Source organism: Babylonia areolata, chromosome 5 (assembly GCF_041734735.1).
Source record: "Babylonia areolata isolate BAREFJ2019XMU chromosome 5, ASM4173473v1, whole genome shotgun sequence".
Taxonomy (NCBI): domain Eukaryota; kingdom Metazoa; phylum Mollusca; class Gastropoda; order Neogastropoda; family Buccinidae; genus Babylonia; species Babylonia areolata.
Genome location: NC_134880.1, coordinates 8,492,237 through 8,514,736, shown reverse-complemented (window position 1 = coordinate 8,514,736; position 22,500 = coordinate 8,492,237). Strand labels below are relative to the sequence as shown.

General features: G+C 44.0%; 1 protein-coding gene across 3 annotated transcripts in view; it reads right to left on the bottom strand.

The window, feature by feature from the left end:
• The window catches only part of LOC143282351 (uncharacterized), a 48,353-nt gene that overhangs the window by 541 nt on the left and 25,312 nt on the right, over nt 1–22,500 (bottom strand). Inside the window, exons 1-4 of one of the 3 annotated variants that reach the window (XM_076587960.1) lie at nt 19,234–19,307; nt 10,360–10,528; nt 6,858–7,144; nt 1–853 (exon numbers count right to left, since the gene is read on the bottom strand). The exon at nt 1–853 is cut by the window's left edge and continues 541 nt beyond it. In XM_076587960.1, coding sequence (XP_076444075.1) covers nt 832–853; nt 6,858–7,144; nt 10,360–10,518 — 468 coding nt within the window. In that variant the 5' untranslated portion in view covers nt 10,519–10,528; nt 19,234–19,307 and the 3' untranslated portion in view covers nt 1–831. Of the gene's footprint in view, nt 854–6,857; nt 7,145–10,359; nt 10,529–15,885; nt 15,983–19,233; nt 19,308–22,500 lie in introns of those variants that run through there. The other 2 variants (XM_076587961.1, XM_076587962.1) reach the window with 2 other exon arrangements.

Here is a 22,500-nt window from a genome sequence, read left to right as displayed (position 1 = left end):
GTGACAATTTTGTTATTCTACATCTTCCGTTTCATCGCCAAGATATCAATTTCTACGTTATTAAATACAAAATGGACTTTTATTCTGCAACGTTTAACTTTTTTTTTTTTTTTTTTTTTTAAGTTTGGCTTAGCTATTTCAAATTCTTTAATAGTAAAGAGTGGTAACTCTCTCCACACACAAGGTACATAACTTCAAGCCAATGCTGCTTACACTACCAATTCAGCAAGCACACACGTACCTTTTATTTACCTGTGTGCTAGCTGAATAACGGGAAGTGTTTGGGTTTGTTCCAATGTACCTTATATTTAACTTGAAGTTATGTACCTTGTGTGTGGAGAGAGTTACCACTCTTTACTATTTGTTAATCATTTGATCTCCTGGCCTCATTGTTTACCTATTTCAAATTCCCCATATATTAGAAGAAAAAAAAATCATTTGAAAGAATTTCACTGTTGACTTGAAATGGTGTTCATAATTATGAGGTCAGCTTGGGACGTTTTTCATGTTTCAGGTTACACTTACAACACCTAGAAACATTCATTTTCTTAGATCATATTCTCACAAGAAATATTAAGTGAGCATAAACTGCGTTATAATAATGCCAGTTGTTTTGCTGTGTAATGTACACAACTTGGAAGCATATGTTCTTTAAAACGTTTCAGCAGTGGTTTTTCAGCTCTTGTCCTCAAATTTCTGTCCAGTAAACTATCATTGCTGTAACCGGTTTTCAAGTTTTGTAGTTGCACACAAAAAGGATGTACTAAGATGGTCAGAACAACTGTTTGCTAACTTCAGATGTTCTGCTGAGGACGCTAGCTGGCGTGCCGTCTATGGGCGCTTCCTGTACAAGCTGAAACACAGAAACAAACATTCCTGTAAAATCTCATTTTTTTTCTTTCATCCAGCCTGAGTGACCAGGTTCCGTCAGTCAAGTGAGGATCAACTTATCCTCAACATAAAAACAAAACAAACCCACATGCATTATCAACATTCAGACCGGGATTTTTAACCCCTCGCTCCTCCACCTTAACTAGTACTTGAGTGGTGGTCAGGGTGCTAGTCTTTCAGATGATATGATAAGCCGAGGTCCCTATCTGCAGTTTGCACTTCGTGTACGTAGAAGAACTAATGACAGCTTAAAAAAAAAAAACTGGGGAGGTGGGAGGGTTGTTCATAAGCACAAGTAAAAATTCTGCTGAAAATTCCTTTCTGATAGTAATGGAAGTAATACAGTAAAACGAAACACACTTGCAGACAGAAGAAAAAAAAAGGTGGCACTGCGCTGTGTTGACGTGCTCTCCATGGGGAGAGCAGACCGAATTTTACACAGATAAGTCTGTTGTGACAAAGAGTGATACACATCTGCAACACAACGCCACGCAACCCGATACAAGACAGCACAATATAACACTATACAATGCAATGCAATGCAATGCAATTCAACACAACACTACTTAAACATAAAGAAAAAAGTAACTGATAATGATCTAATGTCAGTCAATTCAATAACCTTAATTAACCAGGAAGTCCACTATAGTTGATCTGGAAATGATTGACAACGAGCCAGTGGATGTATTTGAGAAAACACTACTTACAACCCAAGATTCAAATACCGTAAACCAATTGATCAACTACACGACCAAGCAGCCGACCATGCAAACAGTTACGCGAGCAGACAATGGAATGCTGTGAGCCTTATGTACGTGTATTCATTCTGAAAACAATCGAACTCACTGCCACGAAAACGCCAGGAGCATGGACACACACACACACACGCGCGCGCGCGCGCGTGCGTGCTGATATATATATATATATATATATATATATATATATATATACATAGAGAGAGAGAGAGAAAGATAAATACATAAAAAATACTACTACTACTAATAATAATATTTAAAAGGCGCAGAATCTTGATTAAGTCATCTCTAGGCGCACGCGCGCACACACACACACACAAGAAAAAAAAAGAGGATAAATAAGCAAATAAATGTAAAACATGCAGACACACGTTCACACATACACGCACACACACATACATAGCAGATATGCAACAAACATGCAGTTTCACAGATATGAAAGCACTATCAAATACAAATAAACGTACATGAGCACCAACACACACACACACACACACACACACACACACACACACACACACACACACACACATTACCCTGCACCCACCCCTCCTCCACACACTCATTTCTAGATGAGAGAGAGAGATAGATAGATATCCTTTGTACAGGTTTAAATCAACCAGAAGTGCTACTGCCGATGATGATGATGATGATGATGGAGTCTCTTGTCGGCTAGACAAAAGAACGCATAAAGCAGACTTGATGTATTACCGCAGTGAGTCCTCAGTCAGATGTGAGTGAAAGTCTGCCCCAGATAACGATAACTGTCCACAGAAATTGCAGGAAAAGAAGTCCAGGAGCAGTGTCGTTTGTTTGCACCTCTGCCTTTTGTTTTAATGCGGAGGTTCGCTGTTTTTCCTGTCTACCTTAGAAAAATCAATGTTCAATCCCTTTGCACAAACAATCAAGTCTCTATTGGTCGCGGTCTATGGGATGCCACTTGGCAGGTTGATTAAGGGAAAATGGTTTTAGCCTCTGGCTCCTCAAGCTGGTCTCCAGGGCGTCTTTGTGCATAATTAATGAGGATCGTCCTTTGGTGCGGGTTCCATTCTTCAGTTGGTCGTGGGAGAGTCATGTTTCCTGAACAGCTAGACCCAGGTCGTTAAGCTCCACTTCAACGGGTCGTGAGTATAAGGACCTAATGGATTATGCCCTTAACATCATTTCTTCGTTAGACGGACGCAATAGCCGAGTGGTTAAAGCGTTGGACTGTCAATCTGAGGGTCCCGGGTTTGAATCACGTTGGCGGCGCCTGGTGGGTAAAGGGTGGAGATTTTTACTATCTCCCAGGTCAACAGACCTGCTAGTGCCTGAACCCCCTTCGCGTGTATATGCACGCAGAAGATCAAATACGCACATTAAAGATCCTGCAATCCATGTCAGCGTTCGGTGGGTTATGGAAACAAGAACATACCCAGCATGCACCCCCCCGAAAACGGAGTATGGCTGCCTACATGGCGGGGTAAAAACGGTCATACACGTAAAAGCCCACTCGTGTGCATACGAGTGAACGCAGAAGAAGAAGAAGAAAGAAGTCCTTGGGTGCGGGTTCCGTTCTTCAGTTGGTCGTGGGAGAGTCATGTTTCAAACCCCAGTCCTGAACAGCCAGACCCAGGTCGTTAAGCTCCACTTCAACGGGTCGTGAGTATAAGGACCTAATGGATTATGCCCTTAACATCAATTAGAACGTTGTTCACTGCTGGGGTCTTGGTTCAGTGAATGCTTCGTTCATAGACACCATGCACCAACTCCTAGATGATGATAATGACGATGATGCTGTGGATACTCATGTGAGCGCCGATCCTCGGTCAGGGACCAAGCAGTCTCTCTCTCTCTCTCACTTGCTGAAGAATGGTTCTGTTTACAATATTCCTAAACTCTGCGTTTATATATTTAATGCCCTGAAGATACGACAGGAATTCTGTGACAACAATGATGAGAGTTAGAATTAATTTATCATGCACAAGAAGCACTTTTGTTCTACTGGTTTAAGTTAGTATGTATTTTATATTTTGTTGTCGCTGCGTGATCACCATATTGTGAACTTTTGACCTCTTTCTAGGGGCCGGAGGCCTGGAGATTAAAAGTTTTTGTTCTTGTTCTTGTTCTCTCTCTGTCTCTCTGTCTCTCTCTGTCTCTCTGTCTCTCTCTGTCTCTCTCTGTCTCTCTCTCTGTCTCTCTGTCTCTGTCTCTGTCTCTGTCTGTCTGTCTGTCTCTCTCTCTGTGTTAAGGAGCAACGTGGCAGAATGGTTAAGACGCTTATCTGCCAATACAGTGTCCGTGAGGCAAAATGAGAAGGAACTTGGCGCATGCAGTTCCACCCGCAAAAATGCAACACACCTGCTCACGATTTAGGAAACTGTTGACCTTCGAATACCATCTAAAGGGGCACGCACTAGCTAGAATATCGTCAGCTACCTCCGTTGGAGTTGAAATCAACAATGAACTGAGCTGGAATTCCCATGTGGATAGAATCACAAAGAAGACCAACAAAGTGTTTGGATACAGAAACGAACACGAACGCCTACTACACCATAGTGCGTCCCCACCTTGAGTACCGCTGCCGACTATGTAATCCCCACACCAAGATCCCCACCTTGAGTACCGCTGCCGACTATGTAATCCCCACACCAAGATCCCCACCTTGAGTACCGCTGCCGACTATGTAATCCCCACACCAAGATCCCCACCTTGAGTACTGCTGCAGACTATGGAATCCCCACACCAAGATCCCCACACTGAGTACCGCTGCCGACTATGTAATCCCCAAACCAAGATCCCCACCTTGAGTACCGCTGCCGACTATGTAATCCCCACACCAAGATCCCCACCTTGAGTACCGCTGCCGACTATGTAATCCCCACACCAAGATCCCCACCTTGAGTACCGCTGCCGACTATGTAATTCCCACACCAAGATCCCCACCTTGAGTACTGCTGCAGACTATGTAATCCCCACACCAAGATCCCCACCTTGAGTACTGCTGCAGACTATGTAATCCCCACACCAAGATCCCCACCTTGAGTACCGCTGCCGACTATGTAATCCCCACACCAAGATCCCCACCTTGAGTACCGCTGCCGACTATGTAATCCTCACACCAAGATCCCCACCTTGAGTACTGCTGCAGACTATGGAATCCTCACACCAAGATCCCCACCTTGAGTACTGCTGCAGACTATGGAATCCCCACACCAAGATCCCCACCTTGAGTACTGCTGCGGACTATGGAATCCCCACACAAAGATCCCCACCTTGAGTACTGCTGCAGACTATGTAATCCTCACACCAAGATCCCCACCTTGAGTACTGCTGCAGACTATGGAATCCCCACACCAAGATCCCCACCTTGAGTACTGCTGCAGAGTATGAAATCCTCACACCAAAGGTATTACCAAGAAGCCAGGGGCCATTCAGAGAAGAGCAGCGAGATTTGTCACTAACTGCAATGACCCCAACAGCAGCGTCTCAGTTAACTCACTCAGTACAGCCAGTCCTCTCTTCTCCTCTACAGAGACCCTTCGGATGTCCAGTGGGTGTCTGAATGACCCAACCTTTAGCTTCCGTCGTCAGAATTGTGGTATCTTTGTAAACATTCACCTCTTCAGTATAAGAGCCTTCCGTTTGCAATATTTTGATGATGGTAACTGGGGTGAAACGCTGTTAACGTCGTCTCTTTCGCCATTCGTATGGAGAGAGTTAAGCTCAGTTAACTAAAGTGGGATTCGCTTGAATCGCGAAGGAAAAAGTGTCAAGTATCCATACTCTACAAAATCACAAACGGACTGGTTGACACCCCACCAGAACAGCTCCTCTTCTCCCTAGCACCACCCGCATTGGATGCAACCGCTCCGGTCCCTACAGTTCAGACAAGTTGCTGCAAAAAAAAAACAAACGCATACAAACATAACTTTTCCCCCCAAGAACTATCCCAGCGTGGAATTCCCTGCCAGCATCAGCTGCTGAGGCCCCCTCCTTGGAACCCTTCAAGAGGGAGCTTAGCGCCCTATCTTTCTAAATCATGAGTGGAGACCACGGATCAGAGTAGCGGTAAATGACGGGCTAGAGCTGTGCCGGTCGGGATGATTCCCGGGGAGCGCTTTGCTAGCCGGAGAGGTCCTGCCTGGAAACTGAAAACCAGGTCCGTGGTCCACTGCTCAGTCTTTTCCTTTCTCTTTCTCTCTCTTTGCTGTTGATGTTGTTGTTGTTGCTGTTGTTGTTGCGCTATGCACATCCAAATCACCTGACAGTGAAAGTCTAACAAGACGGCGTGACTAAAAGACTGAAGATTGAAGGGTCTGGGTTCGAATCCCGCTCTCGCCCTTTCTCCCAAGTTTGACTAAAAAATCGAACTAAGCGTCTAGTCATTTGGATGAGACGAAAAACCAAGGTCCCGTGTGCACCACGCACTTGGCACACTGAAAAAGAACCCAAGGCAACAAAAGTGTTGTCCTCTGGCAAAATTCTGTAGAAGAAATCCCGAACTTTGATAGGTACAAACATATAAATACACGCACTCAAGGCCTGACAAATGCGTTGGGTTATGCTGCTGCCAGGCATCTGCCTAGCAGATGTGGTGTAGCGTATAATGATTTGTGCAAACGCAGTGACGAACGCCTCCTTGAGAAACAAAAACTGAAAACAGCGCGCGCGCGCGTGTGTGTGAGCGCGTGCGCCTGGACTAGGTTCCTGCCACTATCATGTTTGGTCAACCAGTGGCGGATAAAGCAACTCTTCGGAGATGCAAGTAAACTGAGCATGAGGTCACTGCACGGACAAAACACTCTCCCTGTGTCCGTGCTTGTTTGTCTGCCAACGTCAGTGTTCAAAGTTGAGCTGACCACTTGTATTTAGTTAGCATTGTATTAGTCTTTAGAGGGCTTCATTAATTCATTTACGTGTTGATGTTGGTTGTTTTTTTCAAATGCAAAATTATACTGAAATATGGAAGGATTGTTTAGCTGTTACATGCACTAATTTTTCTCCAATGTTGCACGAAAAAAAAACAACAACAACAAAAGAAACAAAAAAAAATAACAACCCAAAAACACCACCACCAGCAACAAAAAACAAACAAAAAACAACAGCAAAACTCGAAACATAACCACTGTAAATTCTACAGAATATTTCATTCTATTTATAACTGACTGTTCCACGGAAATGCAACTTGACATCAACACGAAAAACCACACAATCACCATAACCACTCACCGGTTCATGGCAGCGTTCAACAGGCTATCGTAACAGGCCTTGAAGCACAGGGAGCCGGCAGGGTTGTCTCCCGCGCCCGTGCGAACCCCGGAGCTGCTGACGTCAGCGGGGACGGCAAGGGGCTGGCTGGCCCCGCTGACCCGGCACCGCACGGAGCAGATGGCGGAGATGCGGTCCGTCTTGAAGGCACAGCGCTGGAAGCAGTTGTTGCCAAGGTTACGGCACGGCTCCAGGCAGTCCACAAAGGCGCCGAGGTTCGGCAGTAGGGCATCACAGTTCCGCTGTTCCTGGAGGACAGGTAGTGAGGCAGGTCAGACTGGTCATGATGGAGGGTTGCCTGTTTGCCTGACAAATTTGGGTTATTTGATGTGGAGTGATGGCCTAGAGGTAACGCGTCCGCCTAGGAAGCGAGAGAATCTGAGCGCGCTGGTTCGAATCTCGGCTCAGCCGCCGATATTTTCTCCACCTCCACTATAGACCTTGAGTGGTGGTCTGGACGCTTGTCATTCGGATGAGACAATAAATCGACGTCCCGTGTGCAGCATGCACTTAGCACAGGGCTAAAAACCCACGGCAACAAAAGGGTTGTTCCTGGCAAAATTCTGTAGAAAAATCCATTTAATTAGGAAAAACAAATAAAACTGCACCTAGGAAAAACATACAAAAAAAGGGTGGCGCTGTAGTGTAGCGAATTTCACACAGAGAAATCTGTTGTGACAAAAAAGTGAAATAACAATACAAATATGGCAGCTGAGTTGAACTGACAGCATGGCAGGTTGAACTGGTCATGACGGGTACAACGCGTTGAACTTTTAATCTGAGGGTCCCGGGTTCAGATCTCGGTAGCAGTGGGTAAAGGGTGGAGATTTTTTTCCGATTTACCAGGTCAACATATGTGCAGACCTGCTTGTACCTGAACCCCTTTCGTGTGTATATGCAAGCAGAAGATCAAATACGCACGTTAAAGATCCTGAAATCGATGTCAGTGTTCGGTGAGTTATGGGAACAAGAACACACCCAGCATGCACACCCCAAAATTAAAACGGAGTATGGCTGCCTACACGGCGGGGTGAAAACGGTCATACACGTAAAAGGTTGGGTTGTATATTATTTCATTGGCCCAACACTCGGCTTATATCACAGATTGACATAAGTTAACATTTGGGCCAACAGCGAAGTGAGAGCTGTATTATCAATGGTTTCTCCAATCAATGGGAAATCATTTACAGCGTAGTCTTTTGTGAAGGACTATGACTCTCAAACTAGGAGGCAAAATTGCACTGGCTCTTAGTGCTGCAGCCTTGTGGGCTAGTTAGCCTTTGGGAATCATCCCAACGCCGACTGTCCTAAAACCTTCTTGGCCGAGAGAGTGGGGATGTAACTTGGGCAAGACACTCTCCACTACAATCAAATTCTAGCCCAAATAGTCAGAACAGCAGTTGTCTCCTCTGCTGTTCTGATGGTCATAGTCGGACACGACTGACTATCATATGTATTATGTCAGCTGGGTTGAGGCTACATTAGTAAGGCAGGCGTGACAGGTTAGACTGGTCCTGGTGGAGGTTGCTTGCCTGACAAATGGTTGGGTCATACGGCGGGTGAGCTGAGCCGACCAGTCATGCATAGCATACATTTGTGTATGCTCCCTTTCATCCTTTTTGGATCCACAAGCTTGATGAGGTAAATAACATCATTTACGAGGTATTTGTATCAGTTACCACATTCTTTTTTCACAATACATTTTGTTGTCTTTTTTCTTTTCTTTTTGCTTTTCTTGACTTTTCTTCGTGGGTGGCATTGGAAACTTATTGAATTGTGTGACTTTTCCCACTATGATAGCGAACACCACTTAGTAATGATTGGCGTATCCAGATCACTTGCCAGAAGTGCTATGGTTTATCGTCAATGACCAGATATCTGTCCATAGGGTACGAAACTGTCAGTCATATCAGACATTTTCCAGCATATGCTGTCCTCCACAATCGTGTTATGCGAACTCTTAGATAGATAGATAGATAGGTAGATAGATAGATTTATGTTATTATCAACATCCTTTAATCTACACAGAACAGTAGACTGGAAAACAAGTGTATAAATTATGTTTTAGGTAATTTCCAATTTCAGTATCCCAAATTCCTTGCGTGCATAATAATTTTGATCATCGGAGATGGCCGTTGTGTGTGTGTGTGTGTGTGTGTGTGTGTGTGTGAAACATTACTGTCACTGCTGATGTCACGTCTCCTGACTCACCACTTTTTTCTCCCTCTCCACTAGGCCTTGAGTGGTGGTCTGGACGCTAGTCATTGAAATGAAACGATAAACCGAGCCCATACGTGGCATGCAGTTAGCGCACGTAAAAAGCATTCTATATAAAAACCCACTTTGATAGGAAAACAAATACAGTGACAGGCAGAAGAGGACAGAAAAAAAAGAACGAAAGAAAAATGAGAATAGGGTGGCGCTGTTCTGTGGCGACGTGCTCTCCCTGGGTGAGCAGAAATCTGTTGTTAAATCTGTTGTAACAAAAGGGTTGTTTATACAATACAATTCAACACAACACAATAAAATTTCTGGACAGTTAAGCCCTGTTTCAACGAACGCTGCTCCAGGCGACTCCATTAATTTTACAACCAGGACTGCAGAGAAAGAAGTCACGTGACAGGATTCTATCCTGTACAACATTTGATTGTTGGCAGTGGTGACATGGAATTAATGGCCAACCAGGAGAATAGTTGACATGCGTCAGCAAAACCCTGGACACATTTAATTGGCTGTTCAGCCAGGTACAGCGTGTGGAGAAAAGCTTGGTGGCATTTTTCATGAGAGAAAACAGTGTCAAAGAAAGCGTCCGTCCGCCAAACGCACCTGACGTGACATAACTTTCCTTGCCTTCACTTGGACGTCAATGGATTAGGCAGCATTACCACGATAAGCCTCAGGCGTTCAGTTGATGGCCCGCCCGCCACGCTATTACATAATTGTTGTAATTGACGCCTGTCTCTCCCTCCATCAACCCCGCAGGGCGCGCTTTCATCCTGCACGGCTGCGGAGGCGTGTCGCCGAAAAAGAAAACGTTCTGTAGGCCTCTGGTTGAACAACATCCCGTTTATATCAACAGTTAAATTGAGCCTTAGGCCTCGCGCTGACCGACAATCCCGTTTATTTTAATAGCTAACTTGAATCATAGGCCTTTGGTTGACCGATATACCTTTACTTCAACAGCTAACTTGACTAGCAGGCCTTTGGTTGACCGATACACCTTTATTTCTCTCACATACTCTTTCTTTCCCCCCCCCCTTTCTCACTCTTCCTCTCCCCCTCTCTCATCCCTCCCACCCCTTCTCTCTCTCTGTCCCTCCCCCTTCTCCCTCCCTCCCCCATCCTCTCTCTCTCCCTCCCCCACCCTCTCTTCCTCCCATCTCTCCCTCTCTCTCTTCCTCCCCCTTTCTCATCCATCCCCTTCTCTCTCCCCCCCCCCCCTCTCCCTCTGTCCACAACTCACGCTACAGGCTGCCTTGAGTTGCTCCTCCTCTCTGCACTGTGCCCGACACGAGTTGAGCAGGTTGACCGCCGACTCCGCCCTTTGGCCCTGCATCACCACCCCTACCGCCACCACCACCAGCACCGCCACCAGCCACGTGCTCGTCAGACTCATGCTCATGGTTCAAGATCTGCCCACAGAGAGAAATGTTTTGTTCTGACAAAAAACAAAAAAACCCAAACAAACAAAAACAACAACAAAAAAACAATCAAACAAAAACAACAACAAAAAAACAACAACCAACCAACAACAATAACAACAAAAACCCCCAAACAAACAAACAAAAGGAATACAATGAAATAAGACTGGATGAGACTGCTCAGACCACAGAGAAATCTTGAGAAGAGGAAGAAGGTATTGAATGTGATTCTTGTACATTGCTAATTTAACGTACACCAGAAAAGATGCTGGTTTTTTTTTCTTATAGGAGAAAATGAATTCAATATCAAAACACTTCTGTAAAAAGTAAAGATCACGACTGTCTGCTTTTACACCGAACTGCCCCCCCCCCCCCCCCCCCCCCCCCCCCCAAGTCAGCGCTATTTCACCTTCTCCGTCTTTGTATGCTGTTTCCATTCTCTATTTTGCATATTTCCGTTCCTCGTCTTTTTGCACGATTTCCGTTGCTCGTCTTTTTGGCACAATTTCCGTTCTCTCTCTTTCTTTGTGTGTGTGTGTGTGTGTGTGTGTGTGTGTGTGTGTGTGTGTGTGTGTGTGTGTGTGTGTGTGTGTGTGTGTGTGTGTGTGTGTGTGTGTGTGTGTGTGTGTGTGTGTGTGTGTGTGTGTGTGTGCACTTTTTCTATTTCTTGTCTTTTTGCACTATTTTCTTTCTCGTTTTTGTTGTTGCACTGTATATTTTCTCTGTCTTTTTTTTTCTTTTTTTTGTGTGCGTAATTTCCGTTTCTCGTCTTTTTGCATTATATATATATATATATATAATAGAAGAATGAGAGGAGAAAGAGGCACAGGAGGAGGAGGAGGAAGAGGAGGAGGAAGAAGAAGAAGAAGAAGAATTAAGAGAAGAAGGAAGGGAGGACTAGGAGGAGGAGGAGGAGGAAGAAGAAGAAGAATTAAGAGAAGAAGGGAGGGAGGACTAGGAGGAGGAAGAGGAGGAGGAGGAGGAAGAAGAAGAAGAAGAATTAAGAGAAGAAGGGAGGGAGGACTAGGAGGAGGAGGAGGAGGAGGAGGAAGAAGAAGAAGAAGAATTAAGAGAAGAAGGGAGGGAGGACTAGGAGGAGGAGGAGGAGGAAGAAGAAGAAGAAGAATTAAGAGAAGAAGGAAGTGAGGACGAGGAGGAGGAGGAAGAAGAAGAAGAAGAAGAATTAAGAGAAGAAGGAAGGGAGGATGAGGAGGTGGAGGATCAGGGGGGAGAAGAAGAAGAAGAAGAAAGAAGGGAAAAGGAGAAGGTGGAGATGGAGGAGCAAGGGGGGAGGGAAGAAGAAGAAGAAGGATAGGAGGAGGAGATGGAGGAGGAGGAAGAAAGAGAGGAAGAGGAAGAAGACGAGAGAGGAGGAGGAGGAGGAGGAGGAGAAGTGGGAAAGGAGAGACGAGGAAGAGGGATGTGGGGGTGTGACTCGTAAAGGTCGCGGCAAGACATTGAGATTAAACATTTGTAAATCCTTCCTTGGTTCTCTACACTTATGTCTTGATCCACTCAGTTTTAATCACTTTTATGAGAGCTTTCGTTCCATAGATATATAAGTCCGTCTGAGCTGTTATACGTCTGCGCACACACAACACAATAATACACAACACAACACAACACACACACACACACACACGCGCGCGCGCGTACCTTTATCCATCATCATCCCCTCCACCCCCACCCCCAACCCTCCCGCACTCACACATTTCCTCTCATCCCATCCCACGCAAATATAAGTGTATCATAAAAAAAACGGAACGGCGATATATATAACATAAGAGGTTTACAAGACACGGCTACAATTATAATGACATATTGAGCTTAATTAACTGTTTGCGAAATGTATCCATTTTTATTTAGAAAGCCAACGACCTCTGCTGCAAAGGGAAAAGAAAGGATTGAAAAAAAGAAGAAAGGGGCTCTTTGAAACTGCGATCAATGGTAAGCATTCCGCTGAAACTGTATTTGTGTTGTCTGGTTGTAATCTTCATCTCTCTCTCTCTCTCTCTCTCTCTCTGTAGTGTTATTAACACCAAATTAATTACCATTCACGTAACCATGATTAGAATGTAATGCTGTATTAATGTAATAATAATAATAATAATAATAATGGATACTTATATAGTACACTATCCAGGAATCTGCTCTAGGTGCTTTACAAAAACGCTTTGTTAACATAAAACATTACATCTATGTTACATACACATACCAAATTATGACTACACACACACACACACACACACACACACACACACACAAATGTAATGATTTATCACTTTGCTTTATTTTACTGTTTCCCATTCGAGGGGTGGAAACAAAAAATCCAAACAAAACCCATTGTCTTGCTTACTCTATTACCCTTAGAAAAATATAATACATTCAATTCCAGTTCAGTTCAGTTCTCTCTGCTTCTGTCTCTGTCTCTATCTGTCTTTGTCTCTTTCTGTCTCTCTCACTGCTCTGTCTCAGCCACTGTTTGTATCTATCTGTCCGTCTCAGTCTCTCGGACTCTGTCATTCTTTGTCTCCACCACTCCCTGTCTCTCTCTGTCCTTCTCTCTCTCTGTATCTCTGTCTCTGATTCTTTCGCCTTCCTCCGCTCTCTCTCTGTAATTTTCTCTTACCCCCCATCTCTCTCTCTTTTCCCCCTCTCTCATTTTCTCTGCATCTGTCTTTCTCCTCGTTTCTCTATCTGCCTCTATTTGTTTGTCTGTCTGTATCCCCCCTCCCTCCCTCTCTCTCAAATTGTGTGCGCATTTTGTTTCGCGGATAAAACGCATTATACGTTCCGTTTCGAAACAGTATAATCTTCTCTTCTTCTCCCCACCTCCTCCATCCTTCCCCCTCCTCCACCCTTCCCCCTTCTCCCTGATACTTAGAGAAAACAGGAGCGATACTTAAAAATGCGCAAGAAGAAGAAGAAGGAAGAGGAGGAGGGAGAGAAGAAGAAGAAGAGGAGGAGAAGGAGGATGTGGAGAAAGAGGAGGAGGACGAGAAGAAGCAGAAGAAGAAGAAGGAGGAGGCGGGGAAGGAGGAAGAAGTAGAAGAAGAAGAAGAAGAAGAAGAAAATGAAGGAAGAGGAGGAGGAAGAGAAGAAGGAGGAGGAGAAGGAGGAGGAGGAGGAGAAGAAGGATGAGGAGAAGGAGGAGGAGGACGAGAAGAAGCAGAAGAAGAAGGAGGAGGAAGAAGGAAGAGGAGGAGGAAGAGAAGGAGGAGGGGGAGGAGGAGAGGGAGGAGGAGGGGGAGGAGGAGAAGGAGGAGGAGGCGGCGGCGGAAAAGAAGAAGAAGAAAAAGGAAGGGGAGGAGAGGGAGGAGGAGGAAGAAGAAGAAGAGAGGGGAGGGGAGGAGGAGGAAGAGAAGAAGAAAAAGGAGGGGAAGGAGGAGGAGGAGGAGAAGAAGAAGCTGCTGATGATGGCGATGAGAAGGAAAATGAATAGGAAGAGGACAACGTAACAGAAGAGGAGGAGATATGGGATGAAGTAAAAGACACAGAAGAAAACCCAGACAGGTAAATACAAACAAGTTTACAAGCAGACAGAGTGAGACAGACTTAAAAATAAAAAGATCTTATGGATGAAAATGACAGAGAGACAGACAGAGAAACATACGGATATATATATATATATATATATATATATATATATATATATATATATATAGAGAGAGAGAGAGAGAGAGAGAGAGAGAGAGAGAACGATGAAGACAAAGAGAGTCAAACACAGCATAAAAACCAAAGAGAGAAAGAGAAAGAAAGAAAGAAAGAAAAAGAAAGAAAAGAATCTTTCGAAAAGACCGGTTTCACTATAAACCAGGCTATCAGACTCATGCCGAACCATTTCCATTGCACCTGGCTGGCTACCTGTGTGGGCGGCACAGCAGGGCAGTTGTTGTTTTTAAACACCACTAACAAAAAGAAAACAAAACACAATTCAGAATTATATATATATATATATACACACATGATAGCAGCAACAACAAACAAATGCAAAAACAAAAACAAAATTAAAGCACATCAACTGAATACAGAAGTGGAAACAATATTTGATATATCGATTTCAACAACAATAACAGCAACTGTCAAAAAACTGTTTATTCAGGGAGATGATACTGAGTGCGAACACCGAGCATGAAAAAAATACAAGCTAAGAATTAACTACGAAATGAAAGGTCCACGTGTGTTAACATCAGAAACAAAGAAGAAATGAAATAAGTAAAACATTACAAAATGAAAGAAACATAACAAAGAACGAAATGTTCATTATACACTCAAATTTCCTAAATTGGCAAACAAGTGGTATCACACACACACGCACATGCACACACACACACACACACACACACACACACACACACATATATATATATATATATATGTGTGTGTGTGTGTGTGTGTGTGTGTGTGTGTGATATCACTTCTTTGCCAGGATGTAACAAGGGAAGAGAGACAGACAGACAGGATGTAACAAGGGAAGAGAGGCAGACAGACAGACAGACAGACAGACAGGATGTAACAAGGGAAGACAGGGAGACAGACAGACAGGATGTAACAAGGAAAGAGAGACAGACAGGATGTAACAAGGAAAGAGAGGCAGACAGACAGAGACAGGATGTAACAAGGGAAGACAGGGAGACAGACAGACAGGATGTAACAAGGAAAGAGAGACAGACAGGATGTAACAAGGAAAGAGAGGCAGACAGACAGAGACAGGATGTAACAAGGGAAGACAGACAGACAGGGAGACAGACAGATGGGGTGGAGCCACACAGCAACACAGAAATCACCAGCACCACCAGCATGCGGGAACAAATTTCACACAAACCTGACTGACGCACAGCAAGAAAACACCGACTGCGCTTACCAACTCTCTCACATTTTCTTCGACATCACAGAAATGGATACAAAATCAAGAGACAAACAAACAAGCAAATAAACAGGTATCTAGATAGATAGATAGATAGATAGATAAAGATTCAAACATGCATGAATAAAATATAGACTGCCCCCCCACAAGCCCCACCCCCCATACATAACACGCACACACACACACACACACAATAAGAACCTTCTCATCCCTTCCCCCACCACACCCCCATCCCCACAAAAAAAAAAAAGAAAAAGAAAAAAAGAAAGTGCAACTCACACAAACTGTTGACAATGTTACAAGACACCTATAGCTTACACCTTGTGGATCATTCGTCCCCACCGGTTAGGTTAAAGTCTTTCTCTCCGTTTCTCTCTCTCTCTCTCTCTCTCTCTCCGTTTCTCTCTCTCTCTCTCTCTCTCTCTCTCTCCATTTCTCTCTCTCTCTGTGTCTGTCCTGGACAGCTGTGTCGGAAACTCACCGTGGACAAAGGAAGACACTCTCAAACAGAAGAGACCTCTGGCTGACAAGGGATGAAAATTGGGTGCCGCACAGAATACTCTCATCTGTCTGTCCACTGGGCTTATATAAGGTCGGCCAACAATCAAGCATGCGGTTCGAAAGCGTGGCACCCGTGTTCGTGTGTGGTGTGTGTGCGTGGGTGTTATTGGGGGTGGAAGGGGGCGAAACGTGTGTGTGTGTGTTTGTGGAGTGGAGGGGTTTGGTGTGTGTGTCTGTGTGTGTGCGCGCGTGGGCAAGGCGGGTGTGGGGGGGGGGGGGGGAGGGGGGGGGGGGGTCAGGCAGGCGTAATGTCATTGTACCCCCAGTCAGTGTGCCTTGTGGACGGCCAGGCTGGATGCTGCAGGGGACAGATGGCATAAGTTGCGGAGGCAAGCAGCATCCGCAGGACAATCATCCACGACTGTACGTGTGAAGTGAGCGATTTATCTGTGTGGTCCCCACTTCTATCAGGTAGGAGGAGGGCCAAAAAACTACTGCAAACAGTACAGTGGTACAGAGAGATGGGAGAGAAATGGAGATATATATATATATATATAAATATATATATATATATTAGAGAGAGAGAGAGAGAGAGAGAGAGAGAGAGGATGGATGGATGGTTTATTCATGTAAGGCCATTGCCCCTCATGAACGGGGTAAACGATGTACATCAATACAGTATCTGCATCTGACTAATAATCATAATCTTAATCTTTGAGTTCAGTAATCATGAAGTCATTACCGATCGCAACTGGAATGCTTTGTATAAATAAATTGAAAATTTCCTCACAATCCTTTCATTGCAAGAAGCCATAAGTAAGCTTAACAGTAGTTGACTTGGATACCTATAGAATTTTGATGGACTATATCATTCTCTCACATCAGTCAATGCTGGACAATACAAAACAAAATGCAACTCTTCTTTTCCAGTTCTGCATAATGGACAAACTAAATCTTTTTAAGTACGCTTACTGTAACGCAATCGATGCTAAGCAATTTCAAAGATACCAAATCTAACCTATATTCCTCCAACCTAGTTAATTTCAGCCAGTAACGGATACAGCGTAAAATACAGTTTATGTAAATAGGATATCTATTGGTTTCACCATAAATTAAATCATTCGGCGTTCATGTGTCAGCCCCTAAAAATTTCTTCAGAGTAAATAAGTGCACTTTTCACATTGACGGCATGTGGAGTGATAGCCTAGAGGTAATGCGTCCGCCTAGAAAGCGAGAGAATTTGAACGTGCTGGTTCGAATCACGGCTCAGCCGCCGATATTTTCTCCCCCTCCGCTAGACCTTGAGTGGTGGTCTAGACAGCTAGTCATTCGGATGAGACGATAAACCAAGGTCCCGTGTGCAGCATGCACTTAGCGCACGTAAAAGAACCCACGGCAACAAAGGGGTTGTTCCTGGCAAAATTCTGTAGGAAAATCCACTTCAATAGGAAAAACAAATAAAAGTGCACACAGGAAAAAATACAAAAAAAAAATGGGTGGCGCTATAGTAGAGTGATGCGCTCTCCCTGGGGAGAGCAGCCTGAATTTCACACAGAGAAATCTGTTGTGATAAAAAAAGAAAAAAAGAAGAAATACAAATGTATCGTCAAGGCCCCATAGTTCTGCACCATACTGAACAATTGGCTGAATTTGATAATCAAACAGTCTTAATAATAAATCTAAGTTGTTATTTTAAAGTAGATTCAGTTTTTTCATTATATCGAGTGAAGCATTCTTTACTTTACTTGTAAGATCACTACATGCTGCTGTAAAACTAAGTCTAGTAGGGAAGATTATAACTAAATATTCATAAGCATTTCGAACAGGCATCACAGCATTATTAAATGTCCATCTTTCTCTTTCTGGTAAATAACCACCTTCCCTAAACACAATTATATTACTTTTATTCAAATTAACTTTTAGATCAAGGGAAAAAGCTACCCGCTGCAAGCTATTTAATTGTGTTTGCAATCCTACTATAGTTTCTGATAACAGTGCAACATCATTTGCTAATCGCAAAATAAAAAGTTCAAAATAATCAGTTGTAAACAGAGCACCATGTTTGCCATTTTCAATAACTTCTACTGCTAGTTCATTTATAAAAAGAGAAAACAAACTCGGCTGCACACGTCACCCTGTTTTACACCATATGTACACTTAATATAATCAGTCAGTTTAAAACCACACCGTACTTTAACATTATCGTACATGCTTCTAATACAGTTATATAACTTGCCTTTTATTCCCTTTTTTTGTGCTAATACTGCCCAAAGAATCTCCCTGTTAATAGAATCAAAAGCTTTCTCGAAATCAATAAAAGCAACATATAACTTCCTGTTCAAAGAAAATTGTTTTTGTACCATAGCCAACAAGGTAAACATGTGATCAATATTTGAATCACTTATTTTGAATCTGGCTAGGTGTTCATCAGTTTCATTTTCTTCAGCCCACTCCTGTAAACGTTAGTTAGTGACTAAGAGAGAGTGGGGAAAGAAAGAGAGAGAAGGGGGAGGAGAGAGAGAGAGAGAGAGAGAGAGAGAGAGAGAGAGATATGATGAGAGAGATGGAGAGAGAGAGGGGAGGGGGAGGAAGAGAGATAGAGGAGGGAGAAGAGAGAGGGAGGTTGAGAGAGAGAGAGAGAGAGAGAGAGAGAGAGAGAGAAGTAGAAAAACAGATGGACAGACAGATAGATAGACAGACAGGATGTTACAAGGAAAGAGAGACAGGGAGACAGACGAGGGCACGAAGCAACACAGCAAAATGAAAGTGTGAGAGGGTTGTTCTGAAGCCAGTCAGTCTGTTTTTGTTTTATGTCTGGTTTGTGCCCATTGTGTTCTTGTATGCCGGGGATTTTCATTTTGCTGTGTTGCTTCGTGCCCTCGTCTGTCTCCCTGACTGGCTTCAGAACAACCCTCTCACACTTTCTCCGACATTACAGAAATTGAAACAAAGTCAATCAATCGATTGATAAATCAATCAGTCAACAAACAAATGAATAGATAGATATATAGATTGATAGATAAATGATGCATACATGCACAAATAAACTAAAAACCGCCCACACCCCCTCAAAAAGAGAATAAAAAAAAACAAAAATAAAACACATCCACAGACACAGACACACACACAATAGACGAACCTTCCTCCCAAATACACAAGGCGCAACTCACAAAAACTATTGACGATGTTACAAGGCAAACGTAGTTTGCACCTCGTGGATATTTCCTCCCGACCCGTTTACGTTGAAGTTATTAAAAAAATCTTTCTCTCTCTCTCTCTCTCTCTCTCTCTCTTTCTTTGTCTCTGGACAGCTGTGTCGGAAACTCACCGTGGACAAAGGAAGAGACACTCAAACAGAAGAGACCTCTGGCTGACAAGGGATGAAAATTGGGTGCTGCACAGAATACTCTCAACTGTTGCTGTCCACCGGGCTTTTATAAGGTCGGCCAACAATCAAGCATGCGGTTTGAAAGCGAGGCACCCGTGTTCGTGTGTGGCGTGTGTGCGTGGGTGTTATTGGGGGTGGAAGGGGGCGAAACGTGTGTGTGTGTTTGTGGAGTGGAAGGGTTTGGTGTGTGTGTCTGTGTGTGTGCGCGCGTGGGCAAGGCGGGTTGGGGGGGGGGACGGGGGGGGGGGGGGGGGGTCAGGAAGGCGTAATGTCATTGTACCCCGAGTCAGCGTGCCTTGTGGACGGCCAGGCTGGATGCTACAGGGGACAGATGGTATAAGTTGCGGAGGCAAGCAGCATCCGCAGGACAATCGTCCACGACTGTACGTGTGAAGTGAGCGATCAATCTGTGTGGTCCCCACTTCTATCAGGTAGGAGGAGGGCTATGAGAGTACTGCAAACAGTACAGTGGAACAAAGAGATGGGAGAGAAATGGAGAGAGAGAGGGTGGAGGAAGAGAGAGAGGATGAGAGACAGTGAGATAGAGAATGAGAGAGAGAGAGAGAGAAAGAGAGAGAGAAAGAGAGAGAGAGAGAGAGAGAGAGAGAGAGACGAGGGATAGGAAGAGAGAGGAAGGTTGGGAAAGACAGCAAGAGACAGACACAGGGAGAAATAAAGAGACAGAGATAGAGAGAAGCAAAAACAGACACAGACACAGACACCAGACACAAACGACAGAGACGATAAGTGCAGCTAACAGCAGTACACTGGGCCTCACACTGAAGTGGAGGAAAAGTGACAAGAGTTTGACAAGCTGTGCCTGTCAGACAGGACCTCTCCGGAACTCATGGGGTCCTCAGCTTCAAGGCTGAATGCCAACAACAACAACAGCAGCAGCAGCAGCAGCAGCAGCAGCAGCAGCATTACTCATGGACACCCTTCACTCTGAGGTCCAGATGGCAAGCTTTTAGACCCTCTGGCATGGAGACTTGATAAGGAGGCAAAAGAGGAAGACAAGCCAAGGACGGTAATAGGGACACTATGGGGAGGGGGGAGGCGTAGGGAGGGAGGGAGGGAGAGATGGATGGAGGAGGTGCAGGAGGTGCATGAAGAGAGTCAATGCGAGAGGGAAAGGGGTGAAGGGTTGGGGTGGGGTTGGGGGGTGCAGACAGACAGATGGATAGATTTGACAAATTGTTAGACCGTCACAGAGATGCGGGGCGCAGAGAGAGAGAGAGAGAGAGAGAGAGAGAGAGAGAGAGAGAGAGAGAGAGAGAGAGAATGGAATGGAAACCACACAAATAACAAACGTAAAACATGGAATAGAAACTATATGAAATGTTTTGGTTTCACACGCATACTAATTCACGAATTTTGGCGTTTGCCTCAATGTGCTTTGTGCTGCTGCATTTCTTATTAAACTAAATAAAACTCCCATCATTTTCTTTGAATATATATGTGTGCTATCTTTTATTCTGTTTATTCGTTTGCTCTCATTGTATGCCAGTGAATAGATTCTAGCAGGATATGCGTTTTGAATTATCCTTATCCTGGTATTAACTTTATAAGAAACAACATTCAAAGAATAGTGTCCTTTCGTGCAGTGTTTTCATTCAATACTCTTGTTCCCTCTTGTTCAGAATGGAGATCAACGCTGAGGATACGAAACTCATGACAAACAGTAAAGACCCAATTAAGACCAAAAATCAATGTCAGTGGTCACAGTGAAGTAGTTAAAGTAAAGTACCTTGGTGCCATCATCCACTAGTGAAGAAGGGTCCAAGACCGAAATACTTGCAAGATCTGCGCAGACTGCAACAGCACTGGCAAGACCGAAGTGTATATGGAAAGACGAGAACATCAGTCTCAGAACAAAGATGAAGCTTCTGCATGAACTGGCTCACTGCATGTGAGTCCTGGAGCCAGTTGCATTGCTCGGACGGAAGAGCATAGTATGGTCGTAACCTGCTACTTCTTCTGTGTTCACTCGTATGCACACGAGTGGGTTTTTACGTGCATGACCGTTTTTACCCCATCATGTAGACAGCCATACTCCGTTTTCGGGGGTGTGCATGCTGGGTATGTTCTTGCTTCCACGACCTACCGAACGCTGACATGGATTACAGGATCTTTAACGTGCGTATTTAATCTTCTGCTTGCATATACACACGAAGGGGGTTCAGGCACTAGCAGGTCTGCACATACGTTGACCTGGGAGATCGTAAAAATCTCCACCCTTTACCCACCAGGCGCCGTCACCGTGATTCGAACCCGGGACCCTCAGATTGACAGTCCAACGCTTTAACCACTCAGCTATTGCGCCCGTCGTAACCCGCTACTAACTGTGCGTAGTATGGAACTGACCAATGGCGTAGTTCGATCAACGTAGGCATTTAGTCACGTGTAACTGTGAAAAAGTTAGAACCAAGCAATGCAGCTGGCACCTGGACTCTTACGGCTGAGTTTCAGAGAAGGATCCAAACAGTGGAAATGAAATGCTTCAAGAGAATCCCTGGCATCTACAACAAAGACCACACAACAAAATGATGAAGTCAGGAAAACCATCAGACAGCATGTTGACCGGTATGAAGACGTATTGACCACAGTGAATAAAAGGAAAACAGGATGTCAACATTCTTATTTTTCCCTCTCGATGACTAATGTTGATCTAATTGTATGTCTTTTGATGTATGTGTATTATACTGTCTAAGATGATTTCGTTGATTATCACACACATAGAACCCACATACTCACTTGAGAGCAACCTACATCTCAGACAACTCCAAACACATGTATAATGTTAAAATATTCACTGAAAGCGTCCATGAAAACAGAATATTCATACAAAGAACTTAGTGTATTTAGAAGAATACTACTTGGAATACATTTAGAAACTGTTTTAATCGAAGACTGACATCTTATTAAAAAAAAGAAGAAGAAAAAACCCGAAAGAAAACAGAAGGAAAAAAAAGGTGGGTTTTTTTGCCAATGAAGAAGGCGTGTAAAAGCACCAAAAAGGAAAGAAAGAAAGAAAAACCAAACAAAAACAAACAAACAATTAATAATAATAATAATAATAATAATGGTACTTATATAGCGCTGAATCTTGTGCATAGACAAATCTAAGCGCTTTCGCACCAGTCATTCTCACGCACGCATAACTCTAAAACTGGAGAAACTAAAGACAAGGAAGAGGCAGGGAAGGGA